The 25,716-nt window shown below is 35.1% G+C and overlaps 1 protein-coding gene across 1 annotated transcript; it reads right to left on the reverse strand.

The window, feature by feature from the left end:
* Positions 1-147: 147 nt before the first annotated feature.
* Positions 148-25,390, reverse strand: FGF7 (fibroblast growth factor 7). The gene is made up of 3 exons (XM_071440996.1): positions 25,101-25,390; positions 1,371-1,474; positions 148-966 (listed from the first exon to the last, which is right to left on the reverse strand). Exons 1-3 carry the CDS (start codon positions 25,384-25,386, stop codon positions 772-774), a joined length of 585 nt encoding a protein of 194 aa, XP_071297097.1. The 5' UTR covers positions 25,387-25,390; the 3' UTR covers positions 148-771.
* Between the last annotated feature and the right edge of the window lie 326 nt (positions 25,391-25,716).

Below are 25,716 nucleotides of genomic sequence, written 5' to 3' on the forward strand. Positions count from 1 at the left end.
GATATGTTACATAAAAAACCTTAATATGTCTGAATTTTTGCTTCATTGTTATATAAAGTGTTAATTTGTGAAAAGTGAGATGAAGTACATTATTTATTCCTATTTTTATTTTACATACACTATTTGAAACATCTTTTAGAGCAGCATTAGGTATTTGTTTCATTAATAGATAGGAACATTTTGTGTTAGAGTAAACTTAATTTGTCCAAACTAACTCTCTTATCTGAATACAACAATAAACATTTACAAGATTATATTTTTTGATCATATAGTTTATGTATAGGATATGAGTTTCTTGGGGGAAGTATTTAAAATACTGCTCAGCCTCCACATTTTCTATTGACTTGATAATCTGACAACTCATTCCAGCAGCCTTAAAGTCTGACATATTTTACACAACATTATCATCTGCTTATTATTATTATAGCAGCCATATTTAAGAAGCAGATAGTTTTTTAAATAAAATATTATCAGATAATCAAGTAATGACTTATTCTTCAGGGTAAATTAATTTAAGAAACTACCCAGTTACAATGACTAAGATAATGATTGTACAACTCTTTAGAATTTTTTACAACTTTTAGTTAGTAAATCTGGTTTTGTGTATATTTTCAAATCTTTTTCATGTAGTCTCTTAAAAATAAACATAAATGCGCAAGTCCAGCTTGTTCAGTTTCTCAGTAGTATTCCAGCCTCTCTTGGTATCTTGTCAAACAGTCTTCTTAAAATTAATCTTCCTGCTGGAACTAGTTCTTTATAGATCATTTGTGATTAGGATATTGCCAGAGGAAGAAAGTGGGATGCTCTGTGTTCTTTCTTTGTCTTTTTACCTTTCATTGGAACCCCTTTGTGGTTTAGTGTAACAAACATCTCTTTCCCTTTGTGTGTCCATTTTGCAGAAGCATATGTGTTATAATGGTTTTCTTCAATCAGTTCAATGAAGTTGCAATCCTCATTGCAGACTTTCTGTTGAGAGTAAATAATAAAATATGGTAAAGCAAGAACAAAACTGTCTTTTAAAATACTTAGATTAGGGAAGATGGGGGAAGATGGGAGAAAAATAAGCATTAGTTAGACCCGGCATATTAGGAATATTTTAATAAATTAATTTGGCCTCTGAAATCTGAGTATTGAATGTTCTAGTTTTGTGTATTCCCCCTTAGTATTCCACATTTTGAAGAGGTATATGAGACCTAATCATTGAATTTATTAAATGGACATAAAAGTCTAATATGGAATGCATGGGATAAGTCCAGAATACATTTTACTTAATTAGGAATCTGTTGTATAAAAAAACCATACAAATGTTACATCTCAAAATACCTCTAAGATTGTAGGGATGTACACAGAAGAGAAGTTTGCATCCATACCTTTCCATAGAGTCGCCCTGACTTGTTCATTGCCAGAAAGTATTCACTTTCCACTCCTTTGATTGCCACTATTCCAACTGCCACCGTGCGGATTTCTAGAATACCTGCAAAGGTACACAGCAAGGGCTGTAAAATGCTTGCTTGTTCTCCAGTTAACTCTGAAGGTTTCCTTGAACTAATATTCTGTAGTATTTCCGTGTTTATTGAATTTATTCTTGCAAAACAGGAAACTTAAGTGCATTGTTGTGAAGAAAGGGCTAGACTTTAAAAATTCCCTATGTGATCTTGTCTGCATAGAGCTAAAATTATATGGTGGTAATTTTTAAGTATATACTGAAGTTGTGAAGTCTATAATATAAGTAATTCCTCTGTTTTAGAGAATCAGTTTAGCTTAGAGTTTATCAGGCTCAGGGTTTCATTTGGAATATTTAGTTAGCCATCAAGGTTCACAGAATTTGTGTAAAGCCTTTATTTTGAAGTTTTGTGTAGCGGTATCATCCTGTTGAAAGAGTGTAAACCTTAGAACTTGTGAATGACAGAAAACAGACCACAGTGTCTGAAATAAGATAAAGTATTTGCTTGACCTTTGTGTGCTTTTATGAGTGATCGGAGCTGTAAAGATACGTGTATTTGAAAATCATTAAAGGCTGCCCTGAGAGCCTATTTATTCCAAACCAGAAAGCATTTAGTGTTGTTTTCTATAACCTGATTTATTTTCATCTCACTGATACATATCAACAATACTTTCCTGTAGTCACTATGATACATTTAAGTTACCTGCAACATAAAAAAATATTCTTTTGTTAATATTAAAAAAAAAAAGTGAAGGCAGGGGGATTATGCAAGTTATTAAAGAACACCAGGTTGTTTTCAAGCTTAAATGTTATTAATGTTTTCATAAGCAGTAGTTTAGGGTTATATATCTGAGTTTGAGCTATTTCGTTCAATATTGAGTCACTGACAGAACTCTGCCATAGGAACTTCACTGTGACTCCTTCTCCAAAATGGGGTCTTTCAAAGGCAGCCAACTTGAGGCAAATTGCAAGAGCTAAGCATGGGGGAGACAAGTGAGGAAGGTGGGAGAGAGGCATGTGTTAGATTATCACCTGAATGTCCTCTTTAACAAAGCATTTCCTTTTGTTCCCTTTCAAGTTGGCATTGACTTTTCACAGCCTCACGGTAATAGGATTTTGTTAGTTAGGTTTTTAAGAAAGGCATTAAATATCTATGATATTTCTCCTTCCCCATACATTTTTCTCTTCTCTTGTCCTTTGCTTTCCTTCGTGTTGTTTTGCTTTTCTCCTTGATGTTACTGATGTATCAGTTGTAGAACATACGGGTATATTTTTTGTCCTTTTTTCTTTAGCAGATGAGTTCCCTCTTCTCATGGTGTGTGCCCTGCTGGGCATTCAGCTCAGAGTGTTTATACTTCTATACTCCCCTATAATGCTAAGCCAGCTTTTTTTTTAAGTGAAGCTTTTAGAATTCTTTGACAAATTCCACACTTCTGCAGGCCTAGCAATAGTTCTAACAAAGGGTAATTTGTAACCGAAACTTACAAAAATTATAATAACTATCATTTAAATTTCACTTTAGAAAAACCACAGTGAGGCTAACAAACAGATGAACATCTGCATTTGGCCTAACAAAGAACACAACAGTGGAAGGGATCTCTGGGTCATCAAGTCCAGTGCTCTGCTAGCCTGGGAATTGCATCAGATAATTCTCTTTTCATAAACTTTGCCAATACTAAATTGGAGTTGTTATTTCTTTGCCCCCTGTGTTTCTGCTGAGGACTGTTCCAGAGTTTGATTTATTTTAATGGCTAGAGACTTTGTAGTAATTTGCAATCTGCATTTCTTCAGTGACAGCTTATATCCATTTGTTCTTTTGCCTCTGCTGGCCATTAATGTAAGGGGAGTTTTTAAAAAAAGTCAATGTTTGAGTTTTCTATTTATACAGAATTAAAAAAAAAATAAAAGATTCAAAATTACTTTTTAAAACAAATAATTCTAATAGGAATTGAGATTTCCTTGAGTAAGTTGATGTTGGCTGAAGTTAGAGTAGTAAGAAATCTTACTACTTTAAAAAAGGAAATGCCAAAAGGTTTTGTCCAAAGCAATATTATTATTGTTACAATTTCTACATTATTTTTTTAGTTTTTTCTTTTTGCCTGAAGTAGATTGTGACTAACTTGTTGGAGTTACTTTATTTTGGTTTGGGATACTTGTTTTTCTACTTTATTCACAGTTGAGACATCAGTGTCTCTCCTTGTCTTAAATGAGAAGGTCTATTCTTACATGCTTCCTTTTGAAGTAAAGGTGTTTAATCCTTTCAGTATCTATTCATGAAAAGAAAAAAGTCACCAAGCTATGATGGGAAAGAGAAAATTCTTATACATAGATTGTTTCATTGAAATAGTCTTTTCATACTCTAGTAACCAAAATTACTTTAAAGGCATGCTTAAATTAATAAGATGTTGATAAGGAGAAACTCAGAAGGCCAAGCTTCAAAAAGGTCTTAAATATCCCTGATTTCAAAATTAAAATGTAAACTATGTTCTTCAGTTGCTTTATCTAAAGCATCCCCAGAGAAGTTTGGAAGAGGTTTAAGAAAAGACTTAACATACCACAAAGTAACTGGGAAAGAAATCAGATTAAAGCCAGGAAAAGAAAAAAAACCCAACCTAGAGATGGGCATCCAAAATTGAAAACAACTGTACTTCCTGTAAAATCAGCATGAAATTCCAAACAATTTTATATGGTTGTATGGTCAGTGTATCAAATATAGCTTGAAATTCCTGTAGTGAATGAAGTTTCCTACAGAGCTGAAATTCCTCTGGTGTATGTAAAAGACACTCAGCAGAGATGGGCTATAGTTATTCTTCAGAGAAGATGCCTATGGATGGTGGCAGCAGCCTTTGGAACCACTTGGTACAAATTAAATAACACACAGTTGATATCCAGTAGAAAAAAAAAAAAGTAAACAAAAATAAACAAAACAAGCCTTTAGGCTGACACAACAGTTTCAGTGGGTGAAATATGTATCAGGTTTTGGAGAAAATGTATGTCATTAATGAGGTGAGTTTCCTGGCATTCTGGTCTAGGATGACAGTTCCTCAGTCCTTAGAAGCAGACACTTTTATGTGGAGACTTATGGAATGGCAGGACAATACCTCAGGCTGGAAATTTATGCAGAAAAATGGCATTTAGTTATATGATTGCTATAACATTGAGCATTGTCATGTGAGATGATTCTTTCCTGGCAAGTACTATTTGATAATTTTGTTTTTATCTCCTGATATTGTGCATTTTCTGATTCAATTAATATTTTCAAATCGGCATTTTCATCTTCCTTTTATTTATTAGACTCCTTTTTGCTTTTACAACACACTGACATCGTGTTTGTTAAAACAAATCTTTGCTTTTATTGCTACACAATCTGTTTGCAGACTATATTAATTTCCATCAGTGTGCAGGCATAGTTGAATAGGCAGTTTCTTTATGTTTGCCCATAATACCCTTGAATAAAAGTATCTTATCTATAACAAAGCAGCAAGAGCCTTGTGATTTAGCAAAATAAGGGCATTTCCCTTTACTCATTTGTCAGCTAAGAGGCTGAAAGAGCAATTTCAGCTCTGGCTCCTGAGAGCTGTAAGGAATTCAATAAGTGCTGCTCATGCCTGAAGATCCCACGGGCAGGTGTAACCTCTCAGGAGCTTTTGGAAGAGCAGGGGCAGCAGAACCACAGAGGGGGATCTCTTTTCATGTTCTAGGAAACTGCCCCAGTATGCAGGATTGTTAGGAAGGTTCTGGGAAGCACACTTTGAGTTCAGTCCCCCGTCAGCTGGCTCTGTTTCCAGACATTTCATATGTTGCAGGTATCCCCTCACTGCCTGTCACATGAAGTTTCTGGTCACTGCTCCTCAGTTTGCCCCAGTCAGTGCCTGTAGACATTCATTCAAAGAGACATTTTGGCATCCATTACATTTTTCAGAAGGCTGACAGCAATTTTGTGCCAGTACTTTCCTGTTCTGCCAGGTCCATGTGTTGTGGAAGCACATATGATATGTACAGCACCTTATTTCTTGTGGCTGTCTGTGCAGTGAAGGTGAAAAAAGCAGTCTGTTGCTGATTTTTAGGGGTAGGGAGGCTGGCACTGACAGTTCAGCACTTGTGAGGAATGTGTTTGTGAAACACTCTTTCCTCAGCAGAATTGTCTTTAAAAATAAAGTATGTGAAATCTTAAATAGGGACAGAGGGGCAGAAAGGACTAGGATGGAAAATGAGTCAAAACAAAATGTAACTTCTAAATTTCACTAACTTATGTTTCTCATTAATTGAATTTGGAGCACATACTTATGAATTCAAATGACCTTTGCAAATGATTCAAGGCCAAGAAAAATTATCTCGTCTTTGCTTAGAAGACATTGTTTAATGATAAGTAATGTAATTTGTTCTTTTGTTCTGGCACTTAATAAGTTAATTTTTGTGCCTGTTAAAGCCAGAAAATGTGGTTCATATTGGTCAGTCTTGGAAGATTTTCATGATGTTATGGGTACATGTGTGCATTTGGTAAGCCAGCACAGTAAATAGCTGGTGTATTACACTTAAATGTTTTTCCAGAAGAATCTTATCAGTGAAATGAATACTTTTATTGGATAGTTTCGAAAGTAATTTGTTTCAGGAAATATTTTTCTCTCTTTTTTTTTTTTTTTTTAAATATAGTGCCTATATTGTAAAGTTATTGTGCAATTTAAGTTATTTTGAGTCTTACTATTTTTAAACGGATGCATTGTGAAGTTCATTTTTAGGTAAAACAATTTGTGTGCTCTTTCTGTCTCAAATATAAAAACTAACAGTAAAAAAAAAATACTGCAAATAAAGGTCTTGATTTAAGATACTTTGTAATATGACTTAATTTTTACCTTTCCTTATTATTAAATTAAAATTGATAGAAAGTAGAATTTGCATTTGTATTGAGTACTTTCTTAGCAAGAGAATGAAGGAGTTTCCTAGATGGTACCTCACAGAACTCCTGTTCATAAGCTTTGAAAGTAGAAATAAACGTACAGATATATGTTAAAATATGTTAAAATATGTTACAAAGCAGGAGGTTTCTCCACACCAGGAATTTTCTGTCTGTGGATGTGATTTTAATGAAGAATTAATTAACAGAAAACAAGTTGGTACATACATTCACTATCACTTTCTTCTGTCTTCTCCTTGTGATACTCGGAATTTGGATTTATGTCATACACACAAATATGTTGTTATTTACAGCATAGAAGGCTAAAAAAGATCTTCAGGGGCTTTTTGCTGTATCCATGCGTGCATTTGCTGTGCATGTGTAGAGTCTCTGAAGCACTTTAAATATGAATATGGCTGTAAAAATGATCTGAACAGAAATAATGGATCTGTCAAGGATTTTCAGGAGAACAGTTGAAGCTACTGCTTCAGTGAGATGCCAGACATCTGGATGTCATGGAGAAATACTCAAAACTCCTGCGTTTGTCCTGTGTGTAATTTCCAAGCAGGAAAAACTGTAGTTGTCTGAGGAAAGATGATTAACGATCGAGAGGTGTTCCTTGGGGACTTGCTGCAGCTCAGGGTTCAGCATCCTCGAGCAGCAGGATTTGCTGACAAGATTTACTTCGTGTACAGAACCTTTGATTAAGCATAAGTAGCTGATGTTTAATTACCCTTTTGCATTTCATTGGGCACAAAAAGGAGGCATCCTGTATTAAAATCAACTAAGTGCTAAACAGAAGTCCCTTAAAGTATTTTTTGTACTCCATTAGATTATCATTTTAAATTTTCTTTATTTGACATTACCTTATCCATAAATGTCTCCACTGTTTTCCAGTCAGATAAACTAATTTATACATGCATTGCTAGATGCAACAACTTTATGATAAACCATTGTCCTGGTAATACTCAACATGACAGATAAGTTAGTTATGGAATATGAGCCGTGTCAAGGTTTATGAAAGAAACTGCTAACCTGATAACTCTGTGAAAACAGTATAAAAAAGGCAAGATAAGAACCAAAAATAAGAGGGAAGATACAACAGGGAGCTAAAATGATAGTTTAGAAATGCTGTTATTTTACTTCCAAGATCTGTTGTTGCATGTGTACTCGGACTTGTGGGTGTTTACCTTTATTGCAGAAAAGGAAGGGGTAAGCCAAGTTCCACTCTTAAGTCTGCATTTTTCAAAGTATTTACACAGTTTCTTATGCATCATGAAATGGATAATCTGCCCTTCCAACCATGGATGGCTGATACTATAGTGTAAAGTGAAGAGTGTGGTTTGAACTATGTTTGGAAATACATCTTACTTTTTACTTTAAACTTAACACATTCGTTCTGCAGTGGGAAATATTAAAAGCCATAATACCTATTTTTAGTAATTTTTCAAATAACAATGAATAATAAATATAATAATGAATAAATGTAATGCAGTGCTCATCAGTTTACAACACTCTGTAAAGTCTACCTCCCCTAATTACTGTAGTGAGAATTTCATTGACCCTCTTGCAATTAATAATTGCTAAAGGGAAATACCTTAACATTTTCAAGTATTTTTCCTTACTGTACAACCTGTTTTGCCTCAGTTTTGTACTAACTCTCTGTTAATTTTGCTGAGTTAGGAGATAGTTTTATAAATCAAAAGCTTCATTCTTCATTGAAAATGGTGGCATAGTAAGAGTTGGTGTAGGATGTTCTGACTCTAAATTGATGCCTTCTGTGCATGTCTCTGCTGAACATTAGCTATTCAGACCACTCTATTTCCAATATTTCTATTGATTTGATCTTTAGAACCAAAGGGTGTGACATTTTTCACTTAAGTAAATTGCAAAGTTATGGAGTTTTTTAATTTTGAGGTGTGACTTGTGAATAGCAGTACATGGTAACAACTGAATAACATGCTGCCCCAGGCAGTCCTTCTCTTGGGAATGTCTCATTAAACTTATTAAAAGTCTTTACTTCGCTGATCTCCGCTGCTTTATATAAATATTTTCTTGATCAGCCTCTAAGACAGCATGTAGTCATTTCTCATTTTTGCAGGAAACTACATTTCCCTCCAATAAAAATTGCCCTGAAGCTAAACATATGGTTATAATGAAGAATAATATTATTTTTTAGAATTAATACTGTCATGTAAAATTCAAGTCTTAATCCTCAGTCTGAAAAAGTGATCTCTTATTACAGCATTAATAATTTACTGATATGAAAAATGGAAAAAAAGAGTGGAATGAATGTTTACAAAATGTAATTGTTTCCAAGCAGTAATAAAATTAATGATTTAATACTTTAGAGTTGAACTTGTACAACAAATGCTTTCCCTACAGCTCAGATGAAGGCTATTTCTAGTATTTAAATATTTTGTGCCAATTTTACTAGAATAAATGATGGTTTCAAGCTCTGCAGACTTTCAGAATGTGGACTCAAAATACCAAAAGTAAATATAAAATGTTGCTTATTAACCTTTTCAAAGCAAAATAAGATATATCCAGCTAAAGGGAGAAAACTTCCCAGACTCAGTTTCAGTGTGTACAGCTATTTTGATTATCTGAACTTGGAAAATTCTACATAAGACCACAGCCTCCTGTTTTTCAAATTCTTCCATAATGCAAAAGTCTTTAAATAGATTACTTTGTCTTTTTAAAAAAAATTCATTACTATGCTATTTTGTGTTTTTATCTGGTAATGAGCTGTGTTTGCTCCTTTCCTGAGTTAGTGACCACAGTTGACATAAAATTATTCATATCATTTCTGTGGAAGATTTTTTTCCTTCTGTTTTTCTAAGAAAAAAAGGAGTGCATGTTTACGTGCCTTTTCCATGTACAAGTATTTCATTCTCTGAATTGTGTCTGAGGAACATTAAATCCAGGTGCATTTCCTGTGTATCACCTGGATGAACTGGCTGCAGGCAGTTGCAAAATCAGCTTAAAAATAACATGGCAAGGGGTGCTGGATTTATTCAGCTAAACGGGGCAAAAATAAATCCAGCATAGAATCTGCTCTTTTTATATGAAATTTTCCCTGAGCTCAAGGCCTTGCCGTTTTGTTCTGTGTATTGTCTCCAGCTGTTCCTGTAGCAGTTTTTCTGGTTCCTGAAACAGGCTTGACAAGAGGAAGAACAGAGCCATATTCTGGGGACAAACTGTGTTCTTTGAGGATAACTTAAAATTATACATCATCGACACAAATCACTAAAAGCAAATATTAAATTCCTGTAGATTGATCATAATGAAATTCTGCAATGTGTTATCAGTTGAAATATATAGTACAACACTTTTTAACTGTGAAAATGGTCCCAGAAGTAGCTAATAACCAAAATTATTTAAAGTAAGTAAAATTCAGAAAGTGGTTGCAGAATAAAGAAGGTGGATGCAGTTTTCTAGAGCTTGAAGATATCCTGAGGGGCCTATGGAGTAGAAGCAAAGAGCTTTAAATGGTTTGAAATATTAGACAGTTAAATTTTGTTTCACATAGTTAAGAACTCATTTCAGTCATAAACACTGCAATCCTCTTGAAGAGAGACATCTTTTCCCACTCTCAGTAGTTATGTAAAATGTAGGACAAGCACTACCCAACTGCATAGATTTTAGTTCCAGTTCCATAGATTTTAGTTCCATTTCCATAGATTTTAGTTCCATTTCCAGACCCAGATCTATTTTGTGTGGGAAGAGCTGCAGTTGCATATCTAAAAGTATCAATTACAGTGTCTAGAAGAACACAGGCAGGCACTACGTAATTCCTTCCAAGGTACAAAATGCAGGAAGCTGCTAAGAAAATTGTGCTAACCCCTTGCTGCCTCACAGAGTGGGAATTGATAGAAACCAGCTGGCTCACTCCTGCCTTCAAAACACTACTGGACATATATTTATATGTATGGCCACTCAAATTGTTCTGGTTTACTGCTGACAAATAATTTAGATTTAGTTGGACTTTCAAAATCTGTATAAGACCAGATACTAAATTATAAACTAATAGGAGAAAATTAAAATTCCCTTAAAATCAAAACCAATCGAATAATCTAATTAAATTCTGATAAATAAATTCGGATTTTGTAGCAGATGTTTCTCCTGTCTTGCTCAGTATATGGATCAAAACTTGTGTCAATTATCCTACCACTATTGTTTTTTCAAATAGCTTAGGTCATTCCTTGTTTTAATTTTGCCTAAAGTAAATAATTTCCTTCCTTCAGGTAAACACCCTGTTTTTACCAGTCTAAAATTTAAACCTGACTGGAAGCCTGACTTTAGGGAAATCAGTAGAATCTTTGCCATTACACACAGGCAGCACTTTGAAACCTCTCTGTTTACATGACCAGATATTTGTAAATGTGTAATTGTCATCCACTTGTTATCCTTAGTTTCCATCTCGCTTTACAATTCTATACCAAAACTGAGAAAAACAGCAGCATCAGCACCAGCAGAGAAAAATGTTCCTCTGCTACAGGACCAGTTGCTATTACCAGAGCAAATAGACTGTAGGAGCTGCAGCCAAGCTTCTCTTTTATTCTGGATTTATTTATGTGACTTTTTAATCTGCCTTTTAAAATTTTAAAAGCTCAATTGACCAGTTGGAAAATCTGGACTTTTCAGTTTTGACTGCAAAGGCCAGGATGCAGAGTAACTATCTTGAATCTGGTGATAAAAGTATCCATGCACACTCCTACTTTTGTCCATGTGCATAATATCAGGAAGTCAGTGAGAAAACTATTTCAACTAGAATAATGTAAACATTGTCTATTTTCTAGAGTCCACAACCTTTCTGTGCTTTGCTTTATTTGCATTAAATAGGAGTAGTGGCCTCATTTTTCAGTGACAGTTAATTGTACCCTGAAATTAGAAATCAGAGCTCTAGTACTCACATTCCAGTGTGTTGTGACAGAATACTATGATGTTATATTATGACAAGAAGTTATCAGTCATAGCTAATGTAAAAAAGTAATGGAATAAGTAATAAGTATTGAACAATTAAAAGAGCATAGGATTAGCCAAATTTTATGATATTTCTTTAAATGTTTTAATTAACTTTAATACATTTTAGTATATTGTTGGTTTTACATAATCCAGTTTCCCATTGCTTTTGTTCTAATTTTTTATATCCCCATGTGTGAATCAGCACAGTTATATTTATTTTCATTAAATTATTAGTTTATATTAGCTAAAGATGTATAGAGGGAACATAAAAAATGGCAACTTTGAAGTTAGAAAGCTGCCTTGTTGTCTTACCCAGTGTTCCTTTGCATTATCACCAAGAACCCCACATGAAGTGTTCTTTCAATTAACCAGAGCATATAAAAAATGGTAGAAACCACTTTACTTTCTTTGCCTTGGCCTTTGCCTTTGCCTTTGCCTTTCCTTTTAACTAAGGGAAGCTTCTTGTGGCCCTGAGCAGCCTGAGGAAGGATGGGAGCTCTCCTGTGCCTGCAAACTGCAGTACTTCATTTGCTCAGCTCCCAAAGCACACAGGTACTGCTGTATCACTATCCAATGACTGTTTGCAATAAAGATAGCCGTGACCAGTCTGTTAAAGGATTTAATAACTTAAAGTCAGATCCATTCTGGCATCCATATTGTTATATTGGTGGAATTCCAAATTTCTATCTCCGATGATAATCAACCAACCTGTTTGATAGACAACAGTGCTGTACATTGGCATAAGTGTAAAGACATACTTTTCTCTTGACCTTGAAACAAATGGCAGATTTCATACCATTCAAGCATTAGAGAACAGCTTCAGTCAGGAGCCTTTGAGAATGTTCCACTTTTCACTTTTTTCTGCTACAGTTTGTTCTTATATGTAGTGGTGTCATGGACATTTGATGACCTCCACAGAAGTACTACATAAGCAACCTGTAGCAGAATATGTGGACCCTTTTAAAATCTGGGAAACAGCTGGTCTGTGAGTTGTAGATATTTGAAAATATACATTTCAGTAGTGGGCTTGAACAAGGACCTTGTTCAAGAAGGGAAGAATGAAATGTTCATTTTAAGGAATCAGAGTAAAATAAGATTTTGTCCATAGTTTTATTAAATTAGATTACTCAGGTAATTGCTGGTGCAGTTTTAATATAGGAATCTGGACTGGGTAGCAGATGCTGCAGGTGCAAATAAAGGGTTTGCAGCACTTACATTTTTATTTTGTCGTGGATTTGCATTAAGTTTGCATAATTCTGTGATTGGCAGATTCAGTTTGACAGCCTTTTTTGAGTCTGCATTGTATTTATGATAATTTCTACTCCTTAAGGTACTGTTCTCTACTAATGTTTGCAACATAAAATAGTGACTCCATAACATTGAACTTAGCAGGAAATTTTTGAACTGCCTTGAAGAGTGTACAATTAAAAGAGCACAGGGCTTGGCTGTGCCCATAGTGGCATGTTCTAAAATATATAAAGAAAACCTGTTCTTAGTAAAGGATTTGCTATGCTTTTTGCTCTGACTGAAACAATTATGGCTATTCTAAGCACTTAAGTGGTGAAGAAACCTTTTCTTTCTTTGCATAAAATATCTGTGACTTCAGCTGTATTGCAGCAAAGAGCTGGGGAAACACTACCCAAGTTTACTGAGATCATGGGTTTTTTTAACCACACAAAATGAAACAAAGTAATTCTGCTGTTCTTAACTTCATCTTTTTGTGCCACTTTTAATTCCCCCATGAGTATCAACATATTCTTGATTCATATGTAAATGCAAATGTTCTATGGTGGGAAAAAATTTCACAAAATGAGATATACTTCTACTATTGAATATATATTCACTATAAATAATGCTGTCAGTTTTTAGACAGTGTAGAAATGTGAATCTGTGATTTTAATATAGGTCAGAAAAACATAGAATAAACTTCTTGTTATATCTTTCATATGTAAATATAAATTTGCACATATATTTGAAAAGTGACAGCTAACTATTTTTTGAGTATCCTAAATTGGTATATTCTGATGTACTCTGCTTCTCAGACCATATCTTAAGAAGAATAAATAGTGATAGCAGTGTTACTCCTACACTGATATTGGTAAGATAGAGAAGTCATTCTGATTTGAAAGTCAGGAAGAGATTAATAGTGGAACAGGAATTTCATTTTCCTTTATGCCCAGTATTTATTACCAATGTTATGAAATGGTATCTAAAGTAAAAGCACATGGGTTTGGAGAAGCAATAGTTATTATTTGCCATATTTTAAAATAAGCTCCTCAGCCATGGATAGGCATCAGTAACAAAACTTTTACTGATTTCAGTAGAGCCAGACTTTTACAAATGGCATGTATTTGTCTCTTTCCTAATATGGGTCTTTCAACTCTTGAGCAAACTTTTCCTAATGAATCACAGGGTTAGATAGCTTTTCCACTAGTCAGTAACTTAACTCCTCCACAGCTGTGCAATATTCTTTACTTTTAACAGCAGCTATTTAGACCATCAGTGATAGTTTTCCATAGTTCATCCCTAAGTCAGTATGAATAGAAAAGCCATATTTTGACTTTTTTTTGGAAAGAGCTAATGCTGTACTCCTTGGCAGTTACTTTCTCTGTTGATTACATCTCTGTGTTGTTGAGAATTTATTTCAATCAAATACCATGCACACAGAGAGGGGATTGGTTTTTTTTCCACATAGAAATTGAAATTAATGAAACAAATATGGCATGGTCTGACAGGGCTCAAGTCCAACTTTTTTGTACAATACCACCTGTGATGTAGATTGCAGCACATGTGATCACAAGAGATTATGTATGCAGAATTCTTTAGGAATCCACTGACAGAGGCTAGTTTGGGCTGCAGCTGTCAGATAGCTCTTAAGAGGAAAACAAAGAAAGGAACCATCCTGCTGTGACAGGTCTGGTGTTGGAGAGTAAACTCGGAAAACGAGCACTGTAACAAACTATTCTCCTTGCTAGGCTCAGTTCAGCTGAATACACCCAGAACTGCATTGTTGAAGTATGAACAAGACAATATAATAAATTGTGATCCAAAATCCTCAATATTTACAGTGCTGTATACAGACAGAAATAGTCTTCATTTTCCTAAATCACCTTAAAAGAGGTGACTACCTTTGGAATCTGGGTAGTCTATTGGGGAAATAGTTTATACAAAACTAATATTCTGTTTTCTCATACATGAATAAGGATACCCTAAACAAAATTATGTCATGGACAGAAAACAGTGAACAGCAATGTGAAGAGGAAGAAAGGGAAGAAAGATTTTTGTGAGGGCAGTCATGACTTTAACTGAGCCCTAGCAGGAGAAAAATATCTTTATCTTATGTATACAAGATTATCACTTACAAGCGATTAGGACAAAGTCAGAAAACATGGGTTCTGTTATTTTTGTCTCACATAGTTGAATAACAGTGGCAACTTGCACATTTTTGTAGATACCACCTAAAGTGATGTAGAAATGTAAGCACCATATTTATATGCTGTGGCGTTTAGGCTTAAGTATTGCCCATTTTTAAGGTGGCTTGAAGTGTCCCTTGAGTAGTTGTCAGCCCTTTTAGAGAACTGTCTCTGGGTTGTCTACAGATCCTATGAGAAAAGGACAGCGTACAGATACCTACTTGAGTTTATGGAATATTTTGTTATCTAAGAAGAAAATGTCTTGTTTTGATAAACATAGAAGTGTATTCTATTTCAAATGTTGAACGGTTCTGAATAATTCTCCAATAATTTCTTACTATAATTATGATAAATATATCTTTTATCACTAGATCATTTTCTGCTTAGATGATATAGCCATTGTTGCCCATTTGTTTCTCTTAAATAATCTCCCTGGATCAGAGTTAGGCTGTTCATCACTGAACTAAATTAGTGGGGTTTGCCTTGCATGTTACAAATAATTTGAAAATTCTCCTTTTGGTATAATGGTAGTTTTATAGTTTTGATATAGACTGGTTTTGCTTCCAGTGTTCCTTCTGGATGAAAGTGCCATTTCAGAAGTTTTCATCAGAATGTGTCCTAGAAGAATATGACTAAATTAGAGGAATTCAAATTCAAAACACTGTATTACTTAGCTAAAAAATCAACAGAGCATGATTTCTGCGAAATATGTGGTAATAGTTTCCTAGAAAGATGTGGTAATTTTTTTTTCTTAAGTTTTGTTGCATGATAGTTCTCTTCAGTAATATAGACTGAATTTCCCAAGTCACATAAGGGTGCAATCAGAAATGAAAGCATGCTAAGTAATTTTAGTTTGATGTTTGGTAAAGGAGGCTGAGTGCCGTTTGCTAATATAAACATTCTGATTGAAGTTGGTGTATAATAATCTAAAAGTGTGGTTTTATTAATAGCTGTGTTATTTTCATTGCTCAATTCAGAAGGTATTTAAAGGGATGAGTATAAGTGGCCTAGGACTCTTGCCATTTACTCTATAATTTGAGCAGACTCTCCTAAGGCTACTCTCAAAGTTGATGTAACATTTGATTTCCTTTGAACTATTAAATATCTTCTACAAAGTCCAACACAAATTCACCCAAATATGTGGCTGTTGCACTGGTAGTAAGGTAGAACAACATGCCAGACTGTCTTTCACAACTTCAAAAAGGGAGCTTTTCTGGTTGCTGAAGCAGATACTCGGAGAAAATGCTCAGCCCTGTGAAACAGTGTCAGTACTGATGGGGTGGCAGGATGCAAAACAGAGCAAAGACTCAAAGCACCTGTGTACCTGCTACATACTAATGAGAGGAAGAAGGGCAGAGCCAGGCCCTTGTGGCTGGCCAGCAGTCAGGAGAGGATTCCTTACAGGGAAGAGGCTCTCCATCCATTTCCTGCTGGGGTTTTTGCCACAGTTCTTTTCTCGTCCCTTACCTGGTGTGCTAGGTAGTATTTTGTTTCCTGAGTAGATGAATTGTCTTTTTGGAATCATCATTTGGGCATAAATTAGTTTCTTTGTTTTCTACTGCTTTGCAGTCATTTAGAGTGCTCTAAAGAACTTGCTTGCCCTGGGAATTATGTACCTTTTTATTTGGTTTTAATTTACAGTCTTTGTTGGAAATACTGAGTGGAATCTCCATGCTCAGTGAAAGATGTAAGAAGTTTGGTTAGAAGAGTGGAGCTTATTTAGATAGGAAGAAGGGCTTTTTTTCACTAGTTAGTTTGAAAGTACTTGTATATAATTTTGCTTTTGATTAGTAGCAATGTTTGTAGGCAGAGTGCCGTGTGAGCTCTGTCACATTTGCAGTTCAGATGTGGTCAGAGATGTACATGGCAGAGAATTGTTTTTGTGCTATGTTCTAGTGTGGTATTACTAAGGTGATGCTGAACTAATGCAGGCACTCCTGCTGTGTATGGAATTCAGTTGGGATGAATCTCACTGGACACAGGTATTTGTTCCTGTGGTTATGTAAAGGTACTGTTAGAATTTTTTGCTATAGCATTGGAAAGTGACATGGCTGTGATGACTTCAGGACTTTTCAGGTGCAGTTTTCCCACAAGCAAACATAAAGGGCTGCTGCTGAGGGAGATCTTGTACTGGCCTTTCCCACAGCATAAATCTCCCTTGTTGTAAGGCAGCTCTATCAAGCAAGTTCCATTATTTGAATCACTCTGTGCTGGATTTACATAGCTAGTTCCCTAAATCCTTGTAAAGTGTCACCATTAAGCACTGAAAAACGGCTTGGATTTCTGTGTATCATCTTGCACATTATGCACAGTCCCCAAGCTGCCTGGGCTATTCCAAAGGAAATAAATTAGCTTGGTGGAGTTAAAGTTGCTTTTGAAAGCTGGTGAAAGTTGCAGTTTCCTATTGTGTTCGTACTGACTGCACTCTCCAGGATTCAGTTATCCTTTCTGGTTTAGTTCAGAGTTGCTGTCAGGGAGTACAGCTCTTGTTTTCACAAGGACCTACACAAACACTGGATGGAATCACTCCTCTGTTTGCTGCCTTCTTCCCTTGACTAGGTCAGCATTCTCTCCCAAATCCGTCTGCTTAGTGACTAGCTAGAGAGCCTGAACATTGCCACCCTTAGAGTTCATGTAGACCACTCGAAGGGCAAGTCTATCATCACCATGTAATGTTGTGAATGTGTTATACAAGAAGCCAGCAAGCTCTGGGAGTGAGCATTTCCACACACCTGGCATGTAAAACTCCATGTTTGCCACTGCATTCCAGCTCTGCACACAAACAGCCACTGAACAACGGCACCAGTTCACCTGAGCAGCTCAGGGACTGCAGCACAGATTCACATGCAACCTTTTCCAAATTTGATGTTGATTGTGGTTATTTTTTCCCTCTAATATTTTTTCAGCTCTAGATAATATGTATGTTCATCTAAAAGAATGTTTGTGTTTTAACAGCCATAAAGTTATCTCTTAATTCTTTTTTTTTTTTTTCTGTAAACATTGACTTTTGATCGAAATATCAAACCTCATGTGATGTTTAAAGATCATAATAAAACATATAAAATTAGCAAGGTTTTTAAGGAAAATATACTTCTTTTTTGGGGCTGTTTTTTCTGCTTTGAAATACAATACCTTCTTGTTAGACAAATATTAAAAATGCAAGGTATCAAAATAGCCAAGGACAAGTCTGATCACCTTCTTTTTATAGTCTATAGCACCTCCCAGTGTCTGCTGACACATTTAAAAGGAAGCAAGCCAGCTTACCAAAAATGGAAATACTAATGCTAAGAAACACAGTAAAAAGAAATATCCCCCAGGTTATGGGAGTATTCAAAATGTGTCATTATTGAAGAGATGGACATGGGTGGTGTGTGTTGATCCCTGTTGAAGTTACTGTGTTTATCAATGCCATGGAATGGTCATGTTTGCTGTTTTCATTTATAGTTTTGAGTTGATCTATCCATTCTGCCTGGGCTTAATTTTGAAAAACTGGATGCAGAAGGAAGATTTCAGTGTTTTGAATGGAGTATCTAGACCCTTTAATAATTTCATCCTGGTTTTGTTCTTTGTTTTAAAAGCTAAATAATAGTCAAAAGAGCCTATTGATTGCATTGGTATTTTTATTGCTTCTTTGGTGTCTTTTCATGAAGTTGTGGGCCACGTCTTGAATATCCACTTCTAACTTTTCAACGCCAATTGTTACAAAGAATTTTTTCCATTTGAATAAATGATGTCATGTGTTATGAAAGTTTTAAAGTGTGACAATTCAGTGCTATGATTGTTAACCTCTATTATGTTACTCTCATAAAAATTTTCACTATTAACATTTTATTAATAATGCTTCTAAATTGCATACACCAGAAGGCTAACTTGATCTTTCTTTCATATCCAGATTTAAAAATAATGTCAAAGGTCAAACAAGACAATTGAAATACTGTTGCCAAATATAGTCATAGACAGTCAATTATGCAACAAAAGCAGTGTGCCACCCATGAAGAGTAACAGCCTACATTTGCCTAAACTTTGTTTTGATGAGAAATGTGTTCCAAAATATACTGCTAGTTGATAGAACTTGTAATGTGGAACAGTGTAATTATATGGTTTAGGATGTCTTGGTCTTCCTAAGCTTTAAGGAAGATGGGGAGGAAAGCCAACTCTGTTGTGTATTCCAGGATCCTAGAAATCTGAAACAATCACTTTCAGATACTCAAACAATACAGAAAGTGGGAAGCTGTGAACGGGAATAACTGGATTTGGGCTTTGTTTTGCAAGACTGACTGTATAAGGAATTAAATTTTATACCAAATTCTATTTGTTTGTAGGGAAATTGCTTTTTTAAGATTCATCTGAGCTCTGTGTTTTTCTGTCTGGCTACTGACTTCAGGACTTCTAGTTCATTTTCAATTAGTCAATTAATGTTCTATTATCAAATTATTTAATGTTTATAATATTAACACACAATTCTTTTGTGGTTTGAAAGTTTTTTACTAATACTTTTTAAAGCTCTTTACAAAGAGGTGAATAATTCTTTTTAACTGAGGCACAGAGAGTTTGAAGAGTTTTCCCAAAGTCTGTAAGCAAATTGCTTAGAAGTTTGGATTAGCCTCAAGTCTCTTGAGTCTCAGGTCAGGGCCACTTCAGCACATTTTCTTCAAGATGGAGCAATAACATATTTAATGATACAACACTGAATTTTTTGAAGATTCAGAAATTGTAAACAATGTGGGGAGGAAAGCTGTGGGGGAAAAGGAGCTGCAATTTATCTTTATATGTATCTTGTGACTGCTTCTGTAGTTGGCTGCTAAATTTGATTGATAGTTCTATAAAAGTGCACTATTTCTCATTTCTGATAAATTTCAGTATTGAGAGATACAGAAAAGCTGCCAAGTCACAGCTGAACTATGAGGGTGTATCAAGGTCAAAGGAATCCATAAGGGCAGTGTGTACAGACTCAGATTTTTTCACTGCTCAGACTGATGGTAGCTCAGTTTTGAAGCTCCCCCAGGCAGGCATTGCCCTGTTGGTGTATGTTAACTTGTGGAGCTGCTGCCTGGGCCTGAGGCCAGAGGTTTGAGTTTTCCCCCACAGAGCTTATGCAATCATTTTTGTTCATGAGAGTGAGAAGAAAGTGAGTGCAAACTGCTACCGTCTGGCTTTACACATATTTTTCAGCTGGCAAATGCCTAAGAATAGACAAGGTGATGAAGATTCAGGAGGTAAATTCAGAAGTTGTAAACAGTTTTAATTGTGTTCTGCATCCCTCTTATACTATGCCAGTTGAGCAGTGATCTGGATATTGATAGGTGAGACTGAAGAATCTTGCTGTAATCATTCAGGGCTTCACACCCTGCTTTCTTCTCACCTCCCCAAAAGCTACACTCACCAAAAAACTCAATAAAAGCTGTAAGACAGATATAACTCAGCTCTACATCTTTGCTAAAACCCATCTTCATCAGCAGTTGAGGGTGAAAAGCTGGGATTTGTGATACAGCATAGACTGAGGGATAGGCATAGATCTCTCTGCTGGCTACTTGAGGGTACCCCCAGTGCCAGACAAAGAACTGGGGAGGCAGCTGGGGAATCTGGTATATTAGGTTTGATTAGTTACTGTGGGAGAGAAAGTCATCCTTGGTGCTGTGGGTTAGGTTTTGAGAGGATATGTATCTATTTCCATTTGGATTAAATCTTTCTGTTATAATTGGAAAGATTAGCAGAGTACTAATGTGAAGCAAAACCACTTCCATGTTAGTGAAGCTTTGTGTTCTCCTGGCACCAAAGTGTTGGTTGAACCACAACTTCTTGAAAAACCAACAATGCAGTTGCAGAGACAGACTTTCTGTTTGTCTGGAATGTGCATAACCCTTAACTGCATCTAGTCCATCAATACCTGTCTTGAAATACCTGATTTTCAGGAGCTGAGTCTTCTTGGCTCATCTATGTAATATGTATTTAAGCAACAGCAATAAAATTTATACAGTAACACCGCATACTTATATCTGTTTTAGGCTAAGAAGCTTAAATAAAATGTTAGTAATTCTGATTTCTAAGCAAGTTAGAATATTTAACCACTAAGATATGTATAAAGTGTATTTTGTCCTCAGTTAGGGTTTACATTTGAGTGAAACTGAGTTGAAGTTCATTTAATATTGCTGAAAACTTTGACTTGTTGGATTCTGGTCAAATAGAAGTAGTTTTCCAAGATAAAATTGTAATCAAGATTTCAGCCATTTTATGTCAAGATCTCACTAGACTACTTTCTCTACTTTTTCTTTGGTTGGCTTTACCCACTGAAAAAGATGAGGAAATAGGCACTTTCTGGGTTTAGAGCACACATGGAATATGATAGGATCAGACATGTTAGGATTCAGGTTCCGGGAAGGCTTTCCTAGTAACTAAGAGACCCTTTGAAGTCTTCAAAATGAGATTCCAAAGGCAACAGAGCATGGAAAGTCCTAAAGCATCATCCAGTCATAGTTAAAAATCCTCTTGGATAGAGTCAAAACAAACTCTGATTTTTGCTGCCTTTTTTCTGAACAAAATTAACTAAATCTGGCAAAATTCTGAAACACTAACTGAAATGAAGGCAGGAGTAAACAGTGATAAGGAGTGATTAATTTTTCTATCAAAGATTAAGAGTTAACAAATTGCTTTGTTATCTCCAAGATTTGTTCAGTCAATCTCACATTTTACAATAATGAATTCAAAAGGTGCATTTTGTGTGCACACTGAGATTCTTTTCCTTGAACAAGATGTAGAATTTTTTTTTTTTTGTTAAAAAGGTTCAGGCTTTGGCAAGTTTTAGTAAGTTTTTGTAAAAGAGAAATTTTTTTATGAATAATGACAGATTTTTCTGGGTGACCTAACCTCTTGGCTGCTGCCTAATTCTTGCTTTAGTTTTTCAGTGTGTAACTCTCAGTTCTCCCTCTGCCATTTAGTTTTCAGATTGAAAGCAAAGCTGTCAGGTGCAAATTGATTTCCCCTACTTAGTGGAGATCACTGTCCTCTGATTTGATTAGTTCACTCTTGAGTTATCACCTTTATGTCCACCAGAAGGCTCTACTGCTTTCTGAAATGTGCACAGAACCATATTCTTTGGGTACCTAATAAGGTCAGCACTGTTCTAAACAGGATTTGGCAATTTGCTTGCACTGAGACAGCACACACTTATTTCTGTAACTAAGCAATTAAATTCTAATGTTTTTAAAAAATAAAAATCTGATAAATACAGATTATTTACAATTGGTGAGTGAAGATTTGGTTCAGTATTTTGTTCTGATGTGAAATTTGAATCCACACACATTTAATACAGTGGCTGTTAACTGAAAACCTTAGAAATTTTAACACTTTCGCTATTTATGCTGTTACTTTCATAGTATGTGTATATATATTTATTCTGTAATTAGAGAACTTTGAAATACAAAGACCTTAATTCCTCACCATCTCAGTGTTCTTATAGTTATAATCCCAATTAGTAAGAGAACCTCTATGAATTTTGGCACTTGCCAAAATTGTGATGAAGTTATCCTTCTACAGACATTTCTCAGTGTGAAGATTGTTCTTCACAATATTCATGCTTCACACCTCATGGGTTGAAAAGAAGTGGCTCACTTGATCTTCAAAACTGTCAGCACAGCTTCCTTCATGAAGCTAAGCTATGATAGGTAAAAATATGATTTTGTTCTCATTTTATTTTAGTAGCACAAATTGGCAAACTCAAAAGGGAAAAGAATTCCTTTTATTTATTATGTAAGTGGAAAATTGGGATAAAATGAGAAGAAACCTCTTGGAGCAACACTTTTCATGTCCACTGATTAGTTTGACTGCAGCAGTTCTGGCATTCCATCCTAACAGGTTTGATTTACCTTTTACTATCTTTCAGAAATCATAGAACAAGAATGTTTGAACACACAGAAATACATCCTTTTCATCTGTATGGTTTTAAAATTATGCTTTTCAGAGAACGTGGATAAAAATAGCCTGTTTAAACTTCTAATGTTACTTTTTTTTCCTTAGGGAAGGAAAAACCACTAGTATGCCTTAGGGAAGGTGTACTAGTCTAGGTGGGCATTATTTTTTCTGAGTTTTTTGTTTGTTTGTTTTGCTTTTTGCCCCCTCATATAATACAATTTTATTATGGTTATTGATTTTAGTAGAGAGCCATAGGCACATCTTCAGAAAGGCTGTTTACATCTTTTGTTGAACAAAGGGTATGACAAAAAGTGTTCCCATAATATTGCTACAGTACTAATTTCTGTAGTTTCTCACAAAGTCCAGATTGTCAGTGTTCACATTTTTCTAGTCCTCTTTGTCTATGTTTGCCTATCTACTTTTGCAACAAAAGCATTTGGGTGTTATTCCTTAAGATACAATAGATAAATTAAAGTTAAGAGGATGGGAACTTCCTACATACTTCTGCCAATTTAAAGATAGTTCATCACAGTGCACATCAGTTACCAGATAACCGTTACAATTCCATTTGGTTTTTCTCATCATACTCATTGCATTTTCCAGAAAATGGATTGGGTTTTTTTTTTCCACTGCAATGTAAACATGAGGGTTTAGTGACTCAAGTTTTCCTTTCTATAATTTGTAATAGTTAGTTACCATCACTAAATTATCATGAAGTGTTCAGTAAACTGCAAGAGACTACATCATTGGCACAAGAGGATGTGGTGTTCTCTAATGGGCTCACTACAGAATGTTTAAAGGTGTCAATAATGTGCTTAAGCAGAATGGAATCCTTCAGAGAACTGAGAACCTCTGCTTGAATTTGAAATAATGCTAAATTGCTAACAAAGTTTTACTTAAGCATCATGGAACTAAAAAAGCAACTCTGTATAGTAAATTACTTAACTCTAGGTGCTGTCATAATGTGTTTGTAAATAATAACAGAAAAAAATTTGGTACTGTGAATATTCACTTATCTTCATTAATTCAGAAGAATCAGTTTCAACAATCAGTAACATTTTTTCCAGTGATTTTTTTTAATGGGAACAACATTTCAGTTCAAAACTAGTCCTATGGATCCCTACTGTAGCAATGCCCTCCTGAAACTCCAAGGGAGTCTTCTTGAACACGGACCAAACAATTTAGTTGGCTGCTGGCCATGTGTTGTCTTTCAGAGGAATATGGTTATTCACTATGTAATAGTGTAGGAAGAAAGGAGACATATGGAAACAAATTTTAAAAGAAACAGTAATGTTAGTCAATGCAGTTTTAGCCACACAAGTTGCCAAGCACTTAATGCAGTCATGAAGCAGAGGAATAACTGCTGCAGCCCACTAGCCAGGCGCGTAGCACGCCAAAGTGCTGCTCTGCTGGAACACAGGCACTCAGCTTCAGCTGAAGGCTGACACACAGCTCTTGAAGTTTGATTTATGGATTTCTTTTGCTGCTGCTATTATAAAAAGCACACTATTATATACAACAAATTAAATAATTTTTGAGCAGCATTCTTGGAAATATATTTGTCCTTTTATTTGTCTCGAAACACTAGACCAGCATGTCCCTGGTCCCTTTTTGTTATAATTTTGTTTTGAAATGTGCGGTATAATCCTATGTATCTTCCCATTGCATCTTAACAAAGTAATGCCTTTTCAAGTAGATGTCATGTTTCTCTAAATAAACAATACATTTGTAACAACACAAAAGACAAAGTGGCAAAAATAGCGACTGTAAAAATTGATATCTTCAAATATTAATCAAAGATTATATAGGTATTTGTGTGGAAAATACATATTAGTACAACAATTCATTTTCCAGATCAGAATTTATACTTGGTAGAGCTTCATAAAATATTGTATGTCCATTCTCTCTAGATGAGTCATAGTTTTGGAAGAAAGGGGGGAGAATATTTTTTCAGCATTATGATCATTGTAATAATGAACTGCAGAAACTATAATAGATTTTGTTCCTGGCTTGGCAAACTATCTAAAAGATTTTGCAAGAGAGTTTACATAATTCTTTCCATTGAACTTTCTAGTATTTCTGTGTTTTAATTGTTAACTCAAACACACCAAACTTTTAGGTAGTTTGTGCTCTATATAAATGTGGTTTAATGTTTCAGGAGTATTTTATGAGGAGAGTTGGTAGCTATACATTTTTGTACATACAACCTTAGTTCACTTATTAAAATAGGCTCTCTGTTTGCTAATAGTTCCCAGCTGTAACTAATACATTAACAGATCTACAATGCAGTATTTAAAATGACGCATTTCAAAATCAATAGCAAATGTCCTGCTGTACGATTAATTGGAAAACTTGTTTTACACAATGGTCAGTACAGGATACAAAACTCTTTAGGAATTATGGTAAATCAAGGAGTAGGAAACAATGATGTGTAAATTTCTAAAAACTTACAAAAAGCAAAAATAGTACTTACTGTAGTTGTTGTTTGCTTCTCTTGTCCCTTTCACTTTGCCTCGTTTATCAATCCTCATATACCACTGAGTTCGACAGAAAAGTCTTCTCACTCTTACATCCCCCCCTTCCATATAATCATAGCTTCTGGTATGTCGCTCAGGGCTGGAACAGTTCACATTTGTAGCCATTTGCTCTGGAGTCATGTCATTGCAAGCTAAAGATATAGTGCCCATTAGAAAGATAATGTAAAAGTATGATCTGTAGAGCAAAATTGGCAGGATCCATGTCAGTATCCATTTGTGCATTATAGTGCAGTGTTCTGGGTGTTCATGAACAACATAATGAAAATTAAATCTCAAGTAGACTGTTGCTCTTAGGTCACCGACCTGCCTTCTGTCTTTACGAGTTACAGATTCATTTAAGTGAGATTGCTCCCTCTTCTAGAATTCTGATCGTTATTCCTTAATAGTTAATGGCGAAATAGAAGAGCTTCTTAAATATCTCTTCAGTCAGAATATCCTTTAAAGACACAAGTTATAAAAACCTTTGTTGTTGTGACCTTCTTTACTACTTGAATTTGCTGCTTGCACTGAAAGTAAAAGATCTGTGAGAAAAGGTGCATGTGTAAGTCTTTA

The sequence above is a fragment of the Agelaius tricolor genome, unplaced genomic scaffold (assembly GCF_023055355.1).
Source record: "Agelaius tricolor isolate 1412-34295 unplaced genomic scaffold, bAgeTri1.0.p SCAF_16, whole genome shotgun sequence".
Classification (NCBI taxonomy): domain Eukaryota; kingdom Metazoa; phylum Chordata; class Aves; order Passeriformes; family Icteridae; genus Agelaius; species Agelaius tricolor.